Source organism: Panthera uncia (assembly GCF_023721935.1).
Source record: "Panthera uncia isolate 11264 chromosome A3 unlocalized genomic scaffold, Puncia_PCG_1.0 HiC_scaffold_11, whole genome shotgun sequence".
In the NCBI taxonomy this organism is placed as follows: Eukaryota; Metazoa; Chordata; class Mammalia; order Carnivora; family Felidae; genus Panthera; species Panthera uncia.
Genome location: NW_026057578.1, coordinates 34,428,333 through 34,446,846, shown reverse-complemented (window position 1 = coordinate 34,446,846; position 18,514 = coordinate 34,428,333). Strand labels below are relative to the sequence as shown.

Genomic DNA, 18,514 nt, shown 5'->3' with positions numbered 1-18,514 from the left:
TGATCTCGAGCTGTCTCTGTCTCTCTTAAAATAAATACATTTTAAAAAATCATTAAAAAATGAATATATTTGTCAACATTTTAACAACAGATTTCATGTAAAAAAAAATCCAGATGTCTAGTATCTTACGGACAAAATATCAGCATCTCCAACAATCTAGCAACCTTAAGGCCCATGTTCTTAGATAGTTGGAAAACTGGCTGAAGTAGATGCTGCCCTCCACCCCCTAGAGGGTGTATGTACCCCCCAACTCGCTACTGTCTACACTATCCCTTGTCATCACCTGGCATTTTTTCATTATTTACATCATCTTCCTGGCTTCTGTAGGCATCTGAGTTTAAAACTGGTGGTTTAAAGGAACTACAACTTTTGTTGATACGGCAATGAAGCACTAAGTTCAGAGCTGACAGAGCACCACCATGGATGAGACACTGAAGTACTGGGTTCTGGGACAGACGGTCTTTACAAGCACAATGAGAACCGAGGGAGCAAGAGAGATGGAAGGCGGTCGTGGGAGGCCCAAGGAGACAAGTTTCACCCACTCCACAGATTAACCAATGAAGGCAGCCCTCCCTCCTGAGGCAGAGAGAGGATGATGGTTTCTAAATTCAACCCAGCAATAAGCCAAATGAACTCCATTATCCTCATTTGGCAAGAAGAAAACACCTAGGAAGGACAGGGCACTTAAAGCTTACAACATGCGCCCACACATTGGCTGATTCACAGCTCTGTCCTTAAGAGAGCTTTTTAACTGGCCATCACTGCTTTGTTTCACATGAATTCAAAAACGGTTTAAAGTAAAAACAAGAACATGTCAACTTTCAGTTTTAGAAACATGAGAACACAAACACACACACATCCTATCCCAGACTTGAGCCTCAAAAAACACTGAGGCAAAGGGGTGAAAAACTTTAATCAATCAGAACACAGGAAGCTGAGATTAATAATGTAGCTACTTTAGCATTCCAAAGGCATTGGCTCAGGTGAGCCTGGGTAGCAGACCAAGGAGTTAAAGAGAAGCAGGATATAAACACTCCTTGCTAAGCTTCTCCACAGGGCAGTGCTTCTCACACTTGGGTGTGCACCAGAACCGCCTGGAGAGCTAAAACTGGTTACAGATTCAGTAGGGCCAGGGCCTGAGAATCTGCATCTCTGATTAAGTTCCCAGGTACTGCTGGAGCTGTTAGTCTGGGGACCACACTTTGAGAATGACTGGCATATATAATACAATTAAAATTGTACGCTGGGGCTCCTGGGTGGCTTAGTTGATTAAGCATCCGACTTTGGCTCAGGTCATGATTTCATGGTTCCTGCATTTGAGCCCCGCATTGGGCTCTGCACTGACAGCCTAGAGCCTGCTTGCCATTCTCTCTTTCCCTTGTTCTCTGCCCCTCCCTCACTCATGCATTTTTCTCTCTCAAAAATAAATAAACTTTAAAAAACCTGCATGTCAAGAAACAGCATCTTAACAGGGAGTGCTCTGAAAGAAAGCTATTGCTTGGGTCACAGACACTAATTCATTTTAATGGTGCTTTTTGTGTTCTTACTGAGTGAATTCTAATCAATGGCTAGGTCAGTAGAATCCACAGGTCTATAGATTAACCTGTTTGCTGTAGTCAATCAATTTGATAAAAACTTGTGTAAGTTCAAAATCACTGTGGTTTTTGGACTAAGTCCATTTGTATGCTAAACCAACAGGACTGAAACGTCATCCTGCATCAGAATCACCTGGCAGTTTAGTTTAAAACAGATTACTACTGGGTTCTGCCTCCCAGAATTTCAGATTCCATGGGTTGAGAGAATTAAGTGTTTATTTTTGAGAGAGAGAGAGAATGAGAATATCAGAATAATCTGAGCTGTCAGCACAGAGCCTGGCATGGCGCTGGAACTCACAAACTGCCAGATCATGATCTGAGCCAAAGAGGTTTAATGGACTGAGCCACCCAGGTACCCCATGGAATTTGCATTTTTAAGAGGCTCCCAAGGTGAGGCCAGTGGTCATATCCCTAGGAGAAACTGTGTGTTTGGGAGGAAAAACAACAACAACAACAACAACAACAACAACAACAACAAAGCTGAGGGGAGACAGGTTCTTCAGGGCCTTTGCCATGAACCTTTGTAGTAAGCCTTCCACTCAACATTATTCAAGTTCAGCAAAGCGGTCTTGGTATTCAACCCAATTTACTAAACTAAGATTTTATTACCTGCAATAAATTATCTAACTTTACCTTTTTTGTAAACAAAAGAGAACACATAACAGTTTTGTAACTTAATTTCTTTAGTACTTACTGATGGGCTTATTTGAGGACTTACTTACAAAGCCTAATTTATAGAGTTTGCCAAATATTTACAACCTGCGTGAAGTATAATGAGCAGTCTGGAAATTGTCTAAATTCAGTGTAAATCTTTGCATTTTGAACCTCATAAAAACAGCTTATTTTTGTAATCAAAGGAAAATTCAACTTAGTATAAAATAACACACTTATTTTTGGGGATTTTAAATGAGGGCTGCATTTCCATCTTATGTACAGTGACTCTGTGATTTCAGTTTGCTGTGCCGCACCAGCTGTAACGTAATGAAAGACATCTGAACTCCCTTCAACAAGCCAGAGACAAAATCCTTCCAAGCTGGTTGCATTCTTTTTTTTTTTTTTTAATTTATTTTAGAGAGAGAGAGTGAGTGTGAGCTGGAGAGAGGCTGAAGGAGACAGAGAACCTTAAGCAGGCTACCTGCTGAACAGGGAGCCTGACATAGGGCTTGATCCCATGACTGAGATCATGACCTGAGCTGCAATCAAAAGTCAGAAGCTTAACTGAGTGAGCCACCCAGGTGGCATCACCACCCCCCTGCACCACCCCCCTGCCCCGGAATTGCGTTCCTAACTAAGGAGTGCAGTTGTCATAGTCAGTATTATTTGCAGAGATGAGAATTATCTGCAGAGGTAGGGGGAGGAGAGGGAGAGGGGGCAGGGGAGTGTGGGAGGGGCGGGTTTTATTGTAGTTTAGAAAAAAAAAACTGGAAACCACCATCATGTGGCTGCTTTTACTCATGGGCATTCATAGCTACATATCATACTCACGTATTACCCAAAGGCACAGGTGTTTGAGGAAGAAGTGCTAGCAATCTGTTAGCCATTCCTTTAAATAGAGGGTTTTTAAGGAAAGGAAATAAAAGCTAAATTTTCTAACTGGAATGACGGGAAGGATTTAGGCAAGCAGAAAAATAATGATCTAAATTGGAGAGAGGAAAGACACCAGGTTAAAACCTCCAGTCTTGTCATGGATTCTCAGCAACAGTCCCATGACATCTTGCAAAGTGACTCTAAAAATAACACCATGGAATCCCAGATCTTTCCATCACATTTTCTCAGGCTTCTTGTGTAAAGAGCATTTGCCTAATTTTTCTTGGAGCTACACTGTACAAAACTGGAGGTGTATAGCAATGAGGGTTAGACATTTATCACCTGGGTTAGAATTTATTGATTCCATCAATATAAGGACCTCAGTAAAATGGGCATTTATCGAGCACCTACTGAATGTTGGGCACTGACCATTCTAAATGTTGGGGATGCAGCAGTGAACAGGACGTTGCCCAGATGTCAGGAGAGGAAGTGAATAAACGAATAAATGATATGTAAATAGTGATCAATGCTACGAAAACAACCCAGCTGGATAAAGGAGGGAGAGCCGCAGTATGGCAAGAATGGGAGCTAAGGCGATATTCCAGAAGAGACGTGAGAAAACGTGAGCAAGAAAGCAGTGCATTAACTGGCGGAAGAGTGTGTTCCAGGCAAAAGGAATAGCAAATGTAAAGTCCCTGGAGCTGGAGGGAGATACTGAAGTAGAGAGAGGGAGACATGGGCAGAAAGCGAGAGTGAGGGTGGCTTCCTGTAGGGCTTTGTAAGTCTTAAGGTGATGTGATCTGCATTCCGTTTTAAAAGCATCCCTCCAGCTGCTATTTTGAGAACAGACTGAAGGAGCAAGTCCAAGGCAGAGAAACCAGGAGAGACAGGACACTGGCCTGGTGCACGCTGTAGTGATGGGGTGATGGGAAGCAGCTAGATTCTTGATACAAGGCTGTTTGTAATGGGCTGATGCAGGAGACAAAGGCGGCACTGATGGTCTCAGCTGCTTGCAAGGACTGTGGGTGAAGGGTCTAGATTTGGACGTAAGTTTACAATACCGTTAGTTATTCTGTAGAGGAGAAAGGATGTAGCATTGAGCTCGAATCTTCCAAAGAGGTACAGTCGCATGGCAAACTCTTGGCTCTTTAAGCAGAGAAGGCGGCTGAAGAAAATACAAGCCAAGCTACAAAGATGTCTTTTATACCCATACCTCATTCTACTGTAGGAAAGCATAACCATATTTTCCCAGTCACATGTACAGGAAAATATTCTGTATTTGAAACCTCAACTCTGAGAAACTCAGATACCATGCAATAGTATGGACTCTTAAGTGGCGCCTGGGTGGCTCAGTCAGTTAAACTTCCAATTCTTGATCTTGGCTCAGGTCATGGTCTCACGGTTCGTGAGTTCAAGCCCTGCATTGGGCCATGCACGGTCAGTGGGGAGCCTGCTTGGGATTCTCTCTCTGTCCTTCCCCTGTTCGCTTGCTCGCTCTCTCTCTCTCAAAATAAATAAACAAATAAAATAAAATACCCACTTGAAATAAAAAGATAAGAAAGAGCAGAGAACTTCTTGGGGAAGAAAGTAAAATGGCTCAAAGTCAGGAAAAGTTCCTCCTCCACATGAAAGCTGGTCCTCAATGGACAGTACATGAGACTGAAAAGTTGGCCCATTTGCCTGGATGAAAGGTTTGGTAAACTGTTTTTTCAGAATGGTCAGGTCATTAGTGTCCTGAGAGCCCAGGAATTAAGAACAGAGTCAAGAATCTCATAGGATAAAGACTCCTAAGCAAGTTCTTATACTAGAAAGTCTCTTGACTGATCTCTCACTAGTCAGACCAGCACTCATCAGATGCTCATAAAACAAGCAAAACACTCTGACCACCCAGGGAATGCTAACCTCTCACAATTAGTAAGCAAATGTCCAATATGTTGGATCCTTTGTTCTAACCTTGCATGCTTACTATGAGTTACTTATGTTTGTTTCCAAACCTGTTCATATCCATTGTAATTAAAAAACTATATGAACCAGGGGTGCCTGGATGGCTCAGTTGGTTAGTCATCTGAATTTGGCTCAGATCATGATCTCATGGTTCGTGAGTTTGAGCCCGCCATCAGGCTCTCTGCCGTCAGTGCAGATCCGACTTCAGATCCTCTGTCCTCCAATCTCTCTGCCCCTCCCCCTGCTTGCACTCTCTCAAAAATAAAAACATAAAAAAACCCATATGAACCAATGAAATACGCTCGTGGAAAGAAAGAGAGTTGTTCCTTCTCTAAGTTGGATATTTTGGAAAGATGTTTTTAAAGGCGAGTTGCTCAACATGTTTTTTTCTCAAACTGTGTGGACAACAATAGGATTAGAGAAAGGAGTCATAAAGTTGTAGGGTTCTGCACTCCCATTGCTTCATGAATGTCTTTAAAAGCCTCACTTCAACTTCAAAGAAACCAAACTGGATATTTGAGGCAACGAATGCCTCATGGGTGAGATACAGGCAAAAACGACATGGACCCCAATCCACAGACCCATACTGAATGAAGATACTTCATACCTGATATTAAGAGTTTGGCCAACAACCGAATCACATTATATGCTTCCAGTTAAAAGAAAGTGTCTAAGATATGTATGTGTTATTTTATGCTGACTTGTTTTAACGGACTTTTGTGAAAAACTGACCAGGAACACAGGGCAAGAATAGAAGGCAGTTAGCGTATCATGTGGCACCATGATTCCAGGCTCATAGCCTGTAATCATGCTTCAGTGGTATCACAAAGTCACAAGTGCCATTTCAGACACATGGGACATCTCCACATTTCTCACTTAACCAGATCGAATTTGTGAGTTCTGCCATCACTGTGACCCGAGGTCATTACATTTGTTGTATTCTGTATCAATCCTCTCACCTTGATGGCTTGTGTGTTCTGTTAGGGATTGTAACACATACATAGGAATAGGAATAAGATGGTGGGGACAGGGAAGATAGTGTCAGTGCTGGAGGTAGCATAATGATATGAACCATGCAGTTATTTTAAGTTTTGATATCAGGAAGTAGGCAAGATTACCCACATAAATGTATACTCAATAACAAGCTTTTTCACTCTCTTCTCCTCCACATGTCAAAGCTTCAGTGGAAATGATATCAAGAAAAGAACCCCAAATCTTAACTTTTAGTACATACCCTCTATCTCAAAGATAGACATATATACTACCTACTCATGAGTATGGGTCTCCGAACATGGTTCTGAAGCAAAATGGACTAAGATTGATAGCAATCAAACCATGGAAAGCAAAAATGTTATGGGATTTACTGATTTAAGCCATCTTCCCAGGACTGTACTTGCCCAGGGCATCAGGTGGGGTGGCACGGCCAGAGCATCACATGGGAAGTGAGAAGGCCTGGGCTTTAAACCAGACTCTGGCCTAGCCCGCTGTGTAGTCTTAGGTGAGTTCTGCTAACTCCTTGGCCTCACTCTCCTCATCTGAAAAATGAAGTGTTAGGAAGTGCTTTCTAAACTCCATTTCCTGTCCTAATAATATTCTGTGACCCTGTGATCCTAATAGCTAACACTCATCAAAGGCTTTCAATGAGGGACACTGAACTAAGCCCTTTCCAAGTAGTAACTCATGCAATCCTCATGACAATCCTAATGGCAGATACTTTGGTATTATTCCCATTTTACAGATGAAGATAATGAGGCACAGAGAGGTAAACTGTGTGCCTAAATCACACAGCTGCTAAGGGGGAAAGCCAGGATTTGAGCCCAGGCAACCTGATGCCAAAGCCCAAGCTTATACTGAGCCACCCTGCTTCTTGTAATGTGACGGGTTGATGAAAGCCAAGAAACACAGGTCTACAGAGCTGTCTTTTTGCAAAATGTTGGGCAGCTCAATACCTGCATCTGATTAACGAGACTTTTTCTTTGTGGGTGGTCAACATGGACTTCTGGGATTGAATGTTGCTATGGCAAATAGCCACTAAAAAAGACCTTTGTAGAAAATATGCAGACGTAAATGCCAAAAAGCGGGAACAATGTATGTTGACATCAGCAGGGTTCAAGAAACCATTCAAACTGGTGTTGATCTAAGCAAGATAATAAAAGAACTTGAAGGCTTTGCAATATCTATTCTCCCAAAGTGAAGCAACCTGGAACAACAGCACAAAACCCACAAAACCACCACAAGACAGAAACAAAGGCTTCCCTGTAACATGGAGCAACCATTCCTGGCTCCAAAGCCTAAGCCTGGGAGCTCCTCAGACTTCACCACACATCTGAGTCATCTGAGTCATCTGGGGCAGGCGGGGGGGGGGGGGGGGGGGGGGGGTGGTGCATCTTGTTAAAAAAGCAAAGATTCTGGATCAGGTCTGGGTGGATTGGCGACTCTAAAGTGTAAGGACCTTCTAGGTGAGGCTGTGTTGCTGGAATGTGGACCATACTTTGTGAGTGGGAGTAGAGAGCCTATAGGCTCTCAGAGTCTGTAGAACTCACTTCTGCCACCAGTTAGCTCTGGGTGCAGGGTTAAGTCTTAGAAGTCTTGTTTTGTCAGATGATGTTATCTGTACATTCCCCCCCCCCCCAGCTCTAAATGATGACTTTCTTATTCAATCCTACATTATACGATTAAGTGGGAAAATGAAACGCCTCCCTTAGCCCCCAAACTCAGGTCTCTGCAATGGGAGAATCAAGGCTAAGGCCTCTTCACACCTACTACAGAAAGATAATGAGAGCTCTCTCTGTTCAGAGGTAAAACCACCCTGAAAACAAATGACTTGCAGCAAACTGATTTATGTTTGAGGCTTTCTACTTGGGACAAAATCTCTTTCAGACTTGCTTGCCAGGGCAATGGTATGCTAGGTATGGTATTAAAAGATGGATCATGATCCATTACTTCAATAACTTATAGGGGCAGGGATTGGAGCTTGAATATCTTTACCGTCTAGACCTGAACTCTCTACTATGATAGCTATCAGCCATATGCAGCTATTGAACACTTCAGATGTAGCTGGTTTGAATTGAAAACACACATCACATTTTGAAGACCTGATATAGAAAAATGTAAAATATGTCATTAATAAGTTTTATTTTGATTTCACATTAAAACGACGGTATTTTGGGTATACTGTGCTGAATAAACTATTTTATTGAAATTAATTTCACCTGTTCCTTCCTACTCTTTAAATGTGGCTGCTAGGAAATGTAAATGATATCTGTGGCTTGATTTACATTTCTACCGGGCAGTGCTGATCTAGTCCCCTGCTATTCATGTGGTTCTCCGACCAGCATCATCGGTATCAGCTGGGAACCTGTTAGGGAGAATTTTATCCCCATTTCAGACTTACCGAATCAGAATGTGCATTTTAACAAATTCCCAGGTGACTCCTGTGCACATTCTAGTGTGAGAGAGGTCCTGGGCTAGTTTTCCCTACAACATATCCACAGAGGTATTTGGATTCTTGGTATATGGAAGTGATACTCTAAAAGCCTGGTGCTTGCTGAATTTTCTACACCAATGTTCAGCTAGGCAATGGAAATAGATTTTTTTTAATCTTAAATTACTATACAACTTTTAATATATAAATCAAAATGACATTATACATAAAGATTATGCACACCATCCATATACATCTGGGGGGGAAAGGGAGAGAGGTGCTTTCACTGAGGCTACCTTAGTTACTTCCGGATTTTCAGCCACCATGTATGTGAAACTGATGTTCACCAGATCTGTGCCACTGCAGACACAAACTATTCGCCCTTCCAGATCATTCTCTGACTTTCCAACAGCTTCAAGAGCAGCCAGGATTTTGGGATCCTGTATAGACATATATATACACACAGGAAAAAATTGTTAGATCAAAGACTGGAGGAAACATTGCTCATCTGATGTAAAAATACACAGGACAAATGTTTTCTTTTTACCTAGAATGCCCAGATATCTAGCATTATTCTAAAGCTTGTAGAGGTAAAACTTGTAACACTACACATTACTTGAACTCATTTGGTAAGAAAGGTATTATAATACTATTGATTTAGAAAACTAGGTGTGAGGGTCTGTCTTTAGGTTCTTGGTTGTAATTATTACAGGGCCTGGTATATGAAAATGGGATGGAAAGGTTGTGACTGGGACCTGCTTATGTCCACAAAGATCAAAGGGGTCTCTCAGCAGAGGACAGTGACTGAGGTCTCATGCAAATAAACATGGGCTTTGCCATGGCCAGCAATCAAGGGTCATTAAAAAATAAGATTAAATCTGTCAAGTAACCTGGACACAGAAAGTATGCTCATCTCTAGAAGCCATGGCATCTTCATTTGGAATGATGACAGTGTAATTTTATCCTAAATACCAAATAAAATAGCGTTTTGTCCTCCAGGAGAACTCAGAAGGAAATGCCAACATAGTTACACAGAAATTTTAACTAACATAAAAAGAGGACAGCTTTAAAAAAGACAAAGAGGAACAAAATGAGGAACATAATTTTGTTTTCAACATCTAAAAACCTGCAGGGCTATTATGAAAATGGGAATAAACACTGTGCTTTAATATTCTAGAAAAAAGCCAGCTTTTAAATTCCTAGCACCACTATGCAAACAGCTTCTTATTCAAACAAATCAATCACTGTGAAGAAGACTGATTTATATGCTCTGTCATCTTTTTCTCTCAGAGGCAAACTGAGCCTCCAAGGTGAGCCAATGTCTGCGTGCACAGGTGCACAAATATGAAACTACCCAAGCTATTTAAATTTCCACATCAACCACAGACCAGAAGTGACTCACTGTTTGCTGAAAAGAAAAAAAAATGGCAGCGGAGGGAGGGGGCCCTTGACAAATTAATTTCTGAGTTAAGGAAACGGTTTCTTTGATGCTGATACCATGAAAGCATCCTCTCTCTGAAAGGTGAACAACGTTTCTAATATAACTAAATGTAATGCAATCCAAACCACCCAAAAGGTACAGATGAAAAGATTTCTTTAAAAAAATTTTTTTAAATGTTTATTTATTTTTGAGAGAGAAAGACACAGAGCATGAGTGAGAGAGGGACAGACAGACAGAGAGACACAGAATCTGAAATAGGCTCCAGGCTCTGAGCTGTCAGCACAGAGCCCAATGTGGGGATGGAACTCACAAACCGGGAGATTATGACCTCAGCTGAAGTCGGATGCTTAACCCATTGAGCTACCTAGGCACTCCACAGATGAAAAGATTTCTGAACTGTGTGTTTTCTTAACTCCCAGCTGATGAGTTTGGGCAATAACAGGTTAAAATAGCATTCTAGAAACCTTTTCCAACCTAAGGAAATCTGTGTTTAGAAGAACAGCAAACACCAATCACAGGTACCTTTGGGGTGGCTCCCAATCGAATACTGTTGATGAGGGAGCATTCTAGAACTTGTCCTTCCTGAAAAGAGAGAATATAATACAGCAGTGAGGCAAAATCCTGCCAGACTTGTGGCACAGATGAGGTACATGATGATGAAGGCAACACCAATGACAGTAAGGTAGAGGGGGAGTGAAAAATAAAGGATAGTAACTGCAATACCCAATGATCATAAATAGTCAAGACCATTCAATTTCAATATATTCCATTCAAATATACATATATATGTATATGTTCATATATATGAATGTAAGTCTGCATAATTATTTATTATTACTTTTATAATAAAAGTGCTGTTACCTTTATGCATATAATACTATATTACTGGTGTGTGTGTGTGTATATATATATATCATTAAATATATGTGTGTACATGAAATATTAAGTGGGAATAATGCTTTTATAGAATTCCAATTATACTGTGTTAAATTCAGTTCAAAGATTCATTAAATGTGTGCACTGTGCTGTGTATTGAGTGAAGTCCTGGGGTATAACAAGATGACCATCCTCTTAATGTGCTTTTGAGACTCAGCTTGAATATCTCTTCTAGGAAACCTTCCTAATTCCCAAGATTAAATCAGATCTGCCTGTTTTTAACTCTTGTAACAACCTGACCTTCTCTTTCACAACACTCAATGACTTCTACTTTTTTTTGTAATGCCTGCTTTTTCTCCTAGACTGGAATCTATGAGGTCTAAGATATTGTCCTTGATCAGCACTGTATCCCCAATGCCCAGCACATGGAAGTACGTTTTTAAAATCTTGAAGTAATGAATAAGCATAGGGTCCATGCTCTCAAGAGGCATTCTGCCTGCTTGCTGAGAAATAAAGTAGTTTAAACCAGAGAGCAGGAAAGAACAACTTGCTGTTCTTGTGCCATACCTTGCCTTCACTTCTCCAGGTCAGAAAGAAGCCAAATTCATCCACTTTGAAGAGGCAGTTGGGTTCAAACACAAAGGATTCCTGTTAAAAAGAAATTTGTTGATCTGTATGACTCATACCACTTTGAATATAATAAAAATGCAAGTACCTTTTAGCCTCTAAATGAGGGAAAATGAGAAATCACGCTTTTGCATCCTAAACCTTAATGACCACATTTCTTATCATGGAGTATTTTCATCTTGAAAACTCTTTGCATTCACTTTTATGTTGAAAGACTGATCACAGAGAATAAAGTTTCTCTAGGACATTGCAAGAAGAACTCAGAGAAGGAAGAAGGACTCCCAGATTCTAGCCAACTGGTCTCCCTCCACAAAGAGGTACCATTGCCTGTATTTAATATAATGTAAAAAACCAGGAGATAATTTTTTTAGTCTATGTTTTTTTTTCTTTTTTGTCTACACAACTCAGCATTCAGATGCTTACTCAGAAAACTGCTGAAATTTTTGCTTTTACGTCCAACCTCATTTGGTGTCCAGTAAACCAGAGCTTGAGCAGGGTTTTGAGCTATGCAAAGTGTAGTCCTTGGACCAAGAGCATCAACTGTAGAGTCTAGGTTGAACTGTAGAGTCTAGGGCTCCAGCCCACATGGATTGAATCAGAGTCTCCAGGGGTAGAGCTCAGAAATCTGTGTTCCAACAACACCTCCAGGTGATTCTAATGCACGCTAAAGTTTGAGAAGCACTGTTATGGCCTTTGACACCAGAAACTATGTTTGAAACCTACAGAATCAAAATCTGAATCAAGAAGAAACGTTAGCCACATGCAGGGGCCCAAGGGCAGCTATAATACACTTGGCAAAGGATCCTTGGTCTTTAGCAAGAAAGCGCCATTGTGCTTATGAGCGGCAGGAAAATTTTATAACATTGAAAGTAAAAGAATATTCAGGAAATGAACCCAGATACCTTCTGTCCTCTGATTGCATTGCACCAAGCCTTGGCACCCATGTGTCAACAAATCCACATGTCCTTCTCATGATCTAAAGAACTTGTCCTCTTAGATAATCACAGAGCAAACAATAGGGAACCTGTCTGCCAAACATGGATCAGGGCAGTGACTTAAAACAAATAAAGAGCAATTACAGGATTAAGACTTTAAGGGTAGTTCAGATTTCACCAATCAAAACAGAGCTCTCTAAATTTTAGGGAAGCAGAGACATTCATCAAGGTAAATCCAATGTCAAGATACTGGGCCACCATAAAGTGTCAGAATTTGGAGTCCCAGGGGCCTTGTACAAAGTCAGACTTCAAATTTGTTTGGGTGGTCTTCTGACAGGAGAAGAATATCATACCCATTTCAATTCCATGCCAGATACATGCTAAGCACTGCACACATAGCAATGAAAAATACAAAGAATGAGGGCATGGGATGACCTTTGCTTTTGGACTCAAAACCCAGTTCTGCCATTTATTTTTTATCGTCTCCTAGAAAAGCCCTAAGTCTCAGAATCCTTATCTAATAAATGGAGGTATTTACACATACCTTTCAGGCTTGTAGGAATTAAAGGAGTTGATAAACGTAAAGTACTTGACACACAATTACAATTCAGCAAACTGTAGCTACTATCCATAACGTATGGTTCAAATTTACATTTGTGGCAGCAAATTACTAACAACATGATATTGCCAATACATGACCCACACTGATAGCATTTTGAATGGTGCGACCTTTTTGAAAAGGCTTGACCCAGAAGATTACACTTTATATAGGTCTTAGAGCATGGGTAGAAGTTATCCATGAGGAGCAGAGAGCAGCATTTGCAAGGACATGTAGGCTTGATCCGACAGTGGGAACTTCTGAGGAGTTGGTGTGGTTAGACTACCTCACAAGAGTAGCAGTGGATGAGACTGGACACATAATAAGGCTAGATCAGAAGGGTACTGTATGCCACACAAAAGGTATTAAACTTGACCTACAAAGTGGTAGGGAGTCTGGTGTCATTACTGATTGAGAAACAAGAATCAGCAACTAATTAAAATAGGAGAATTCACACATTTTCAAATACTCCCCAAGCAGTATCTTTATGGTAGTACAGAATTCTGGTGCACAACATTCAAAAGTATGTCCTAAAATGGTATTTACAGAGTAGACCCACAATGAACCAGCAACCATAGTTATTATTTATGTGCACTCTATCCTATTCTAAATAAGGATCTGTAGTGATCCATGAAACACACATGATAAGAATAGTTTTTCAACTTATTTTGAGGTGGAACTTTCAATTCCTTGGCCTCTGTAACTGTAATGTTTTTTTTTTCTTTCTTCGTCAGTTACGAAGTACCCCCAGAGCTTATCATTACCGCCTTGAAATTTCAATTCCTAACATCCCACTCTTGGGCCATTTCACCTGATCCTTCTAGCCCCTAGCACAACAGAACACATTCTCCTATATTCGTTTGACTTCTTCACCTCTTCCTGTTCAGTATCTACTGATTTATTGAACCAGAGTATTCTTGACTTTCCTCTCTCACTTCCATTAACGAGTCTCCTTCATATTTCATGTATATCCACTTTACTCCATCTTACCACCACTTCGGTCCCAACCATCATTATTGCACCCAAGGTCTGATCTTACCGCTTCTCTTCTTTCTTCCCACAACAGCCGGATCGACTCTTTAAACTTTTCATCAGTGCGTTAAACCCATTCAATGGGTTCCTGAATTATTTAGGATAAAATCGTACTCCTTACCAGGGTCTCAAAGTTCCTAGACAATCTGGGTCCTTCAGACTGTTTATCATGCCACTTTCTGTTGTTTTCCTTCTGCTTCACTCAATCCATGGGAACTCTTTTCCTTGAACTCCTCCCTAGCTCTTTCTAGCCTCAGGGCATTTGCACTTGCAGCTTCCACTACCTAGGAAGTCCCTTCCTACTGCCCTAGGCATAAGTAGAGCCTCTTTATCCTGCAGACCTGGCCTCACCTGTCTTCAGAGGGGATTTTCTTAACACCTCCTTAAAAAGGCTCTCATTTTATTCTCTATTACAGTATCCTGATTATATCCTCGATTGCACCAATCACAATCTGCAATTATTTTTATTTCTTTGTTTATTGACTTATCGTGTGGCTTTCACACCAGAGTGTAACTTCCACATGGCAGGGTCCTTGAGACATTCTGGTTCACATTTGCGTTCTGAGTGCCTAGCACATCAAAGGCACCCTGAAACTAAAGTCCTGCGCTCAAAAATAAATGAACACACGATATCCTGTTTCAAATAAAACATTTTTCAGTAGGCCAACAGACAAAACAGATAAACAAGAAATTACTCAGGTTGAGGGGGTTGTACCAAGCCCAGAATCCATCAGGGTCAGTCCTTGGAAGGCTGCCATAGACAGATGTACAAATACAAGGGCACTGGAATGAGGCTGTCTGCCTGGCAGACAGGCTCCTTTTTATAATTCATACAAGCTCATCTCAGAGTTTGGGTGTGGCTTTGAGGTACCTCCCAAGAATACCCACTGGACCAGGAGCAGTGTTTGAATGCCACTACAAGGAAATCATTTCCAAACCAGGATAAGAATCTGGACAAAGAAAAGAAAAATAAGGTAGAAAAGTAGAGTAAGGTCAAAACAAAAGATAGCTCCAAAAAGGCTTACCATAAGATCCCAAACAGTTAAAACAGGATACTAATTTGGGTCTGGGCTCCCTAGCAACCAAAGCAAAAAGGGAGAAAACACCATTGACTAGGAACCCATACAGTTCACAGATAAAAACACATTGGTTGTTAGGAGAAGCAGTTGCCAGAAGAGAAATTCTCTGTGGGAGCTCCAAGGAGCCCTGACCCATGCTAAAGACAAGGTTCCCAACGAAGTTCACAATAATGTTGTCTGCTCTGTCCACAAGATTCTTGGACTAAACGTGTTCAAACTCCCCATAAAAATCAGAACAAATCTGAGTATGCAGCAATCATGGAAGGAAACCTAATCTGTTTAGGTTTTTCTCCACTCCCAGGAACACGCAGAAGAACCTGGCCCTCAGGGTGAGTTTAAGTACACAATCTCCATTCTTTTTTTCCCCTACCAGCTGTGTTAAATTTCACACAGAGTCACAAGGAGAGTTACTGACCACAACTAGGGTTGTGGCCCTGTGACCTAGCTGAGGCAGTAATATTCTCAGTCTCCTTGTCAGGAAAACCGCCCTCCAGACTTGGGCATGGCAGGGGGGGTGGGTCATCAAAGGAAGCTGGTCTCCTCCTTTGCAAATCCGTTTGGCAGTTAACAAATGGCGATGGGATTCTCTAGTAAGGAGACAAACCAGAACAGAACTTCCTCCAGGGAGCTCAGAATTTCAGTTCTCACAGGACTCCTAAAATTCGACACAGCCACACTTTAGAGCTCAAGGACTAGTTAACTCCTCCAGCCCAACCTCGTTCTTTCCTTAGGCCCCTGGGAGAGACAGGGTGAAAGGCACAGGAATTCCTTTTGTGGAACTGTGAACAGGCAGGGGACCAGGGTGAGGCATTTTATTTGAGAGGCGCGAAGAATCACTCTGGCTGGAATCACTACAGGCAAAAACCTTTTTCTGCCTCAAGGAACCCTGCTCGGTGCTCTGATGGGCTTCCTGAGGCACTTCTGCCATTTCATCAAGGCTAGAGTATATATATATATTTTAAAGTTTATTTATTTTTGACAGAGAGAGAGGCAGAGAATGAGCATGGGAGAGGCAGAGAGAGATGGAGACACAGACTTGGAAGCAGGCTCCAGGCTCTGAATTGTCAGCACAGAGCCTGACGCGGGGCTCGAACTCACAAACTGTGAGATCATGACCTGAGCTGAAGTCAGATGCTCAACCAACTGAGCCACCCAGGCGCCCCATGGGCTAGAGTATATTTAAAAGCTGTGTGTCTCAACACTGTCTTTAGCATATTTCCCCCTATTAACACATGCCACTTCAACATTACTTAATATCACAACCTGTCTTTCAAAGATTCAGGTCACTTTCGAGATGACGTACATTAAAATATTTTTCCTGTTTCAATTCTAAAAGTATTTTGGCGAAACAAAATTTAATCCCATTTCTTCATATGAGGAATGGCAGAAATCTCAGCAGACTGAATACTCTGAAGAGGAGGCAGGTATTCAGTGGGGCTTCCAGGTAACAGGTGGTTGAGTTTATTTTACTTGTGTGTCTATTTATTTATTGTTTTAAGTAGGCGCCACATCCAATGCAGAGCACACACGGGGTTTGAACTCAGGACCCTGAGACCTGAGCTGAGCTCAAGAGTCGGACACTGCTCCACCCAGATGCCCCTATTTGTGCTCTTTCTTACCTTTGCTCTCCTGCCCTCTTGCCCACCGTCATTACTCACCAGCATTACAAATGCTACAACTCTCTACTGTGGGGCCTCATCATCAAACAGGGAATGGTCAAGTCTTACCACCAGCTAGGGAAAGGGACTTGGGGCTGGCTAATCAACGTGTCAACACCACTTTACTTAAACAGCTGTGCGGAGGCTCTTTTGTGCTTGTGACTGGATGGGGAGATAAAGAGAGGTGGAATGGGTGGAGACATTCACATCATAGCAGGAGTCTCCTGTTTTCTAGAAAGGGGACTCTCTTTCTAGAGGTGGTGCTGGGGTCCAGGCTTTGTAGTTCACAGTTCATGGGCTCCAGTGCCAGTCTCCTTAGCAGGCATCTGCTGGAGAATCTGGGTGGTGGTGCTGCCTAACCTCACCAAGCTTCACTTTTCCCATCTGTAAAATTAAGAAAATGGATCCCAACCTTACAGGGCTCTCACAATTGAGAAAGCCTAAGTACCTGGGACAAGCTAAGTGCTGAATAAATTGTAGTAGTCATTAGAAAACAGCTAGTACTATTTAATTTGGGGCTATTGTGCAAGACATTTCACAAATACCATCTCATTTAAATGTTCTGCCAATTCCGCAAGGCTTTAGACTAGATCAGTGCTGTCCAATAGACTTTCAGTGATGATGCAAATGTGCCAGGCGGGCACAGCTACACATGGTAGCCATGAGAACCACATGGGGCTATAAAGTACTGGAAACAAATCAACAAATCTTGTGCAACAAAGGTGATTTTTAATTTGTGCCTATTACCAGCAGATTTCTGGACGGTCAGTAAACGAACCCTGCGTTTGCAGGCTCCACCTTTGGGGAAACTTGGGGCTCACTGTCCTTGTTTCCTGGTTTGATAAGAACTGACAGGAAGAGAAAAGGGCTCTGTTAAAGTTGGAGAGAGACAAGTGACATCTGAGTTACCGAAACGCCACTAGAGGTCTTATCAAACTTCGATAACATTATAAAACACTGGCATGAAAACAGACGACAGACTAGGGACACAGGTGGAGTCTGGAATGGTTAACCAGGAGCTAGTGCTTTCTATCAAGATCCTGGAACTTCAGAGCCCAAGTGATGCCACATGGCCTATTTATTTCAGCTCTTTATTCCAGAGGAATTGGCTAGAGGTAGCGGAGCCTTTCTGATTCTGCACAAACGCTTCCTCTCTCAGAATCACAATTTTTTTACTTGGTTTCAAGTTAGAACTAAAGCCCTTGGTGATGACATTCTGTCAGCAGAAATGATTTATAGACCTGCTATAACAGATGGGTCCAGAAGTTGTTTTTTACCCTCATGGGTATGGTTTCCCCCTGGAAGGATCCAGAATGTTCACTGCATTTGTTAATCTCCCTTCTAATTTATAGACCCTGTGAGATGATAGACACTGGGGCTTCTCAGCTCACATTCTACAGAGGAGCAGGAAGACACTGGTCATGGCTGTTCCAACCCAGACCGTTGCTATGCACTATTACCTTGTGAAGAGACTGGTCACGTAACATTAAGAGCATTCACAGCTTTTGTATTCCTTTCCATGGCCTTTGATTCTTTAGACAGATGTCCCTACTAGGTTAAACTGTTTAAACTGAATATAAACCTTTGCTCCGCCTATCTAATGCTCAACCAGAAACCAAGATGGATATATACAGTTTTGGTATGTTGATAAGCAACCCCCAAGGCGTCTGTGGCACCAAATACACAGAGTACTGCCTCTGTGCCCCTGAGCCAGCTTTTACTAGCAGATATGCTTACTGAGCGCCAGGCGATGCTACGTGCACTTCAGACACATTACC

The 18,514-nt window shown here is 41.8% G+C and overlaps 1 protein-coding gene across 5 annotated transcripts in view; it reads right to left on the bottom strand.

Annotated features, from left to right (window-relative positions):
• Positions 1–18,514, bottom strand: part of PLCB4 (phospholipase C beta 4) — a 423,595-nt gene that overhangs the window by 132,058 nt on the left and 273,023 nt on the right. For all 5 annotated transcript variants that reach the window (XM_049651129.1, XM_049651127.1, XM_049651128.1 and 2 more), the window contains 3 exons: positions 11,375–11,455; positions 10,454–10,513; positions 8,787–8,930 (listed from right to left, as the gene is read on the bottom strand). In XM_049651129.1, coding sequence (XP_049507086.1) covers positions 8,787–8,930; positions 10,454–10,513; positions 11,375–11,455 — 285 coding nt within the window. The remainder of the gene's footprint in view (positions 1–8,786; positions 8,931–10,453; positions 10,514–11,374; positions 11,456–18,514) is intronic.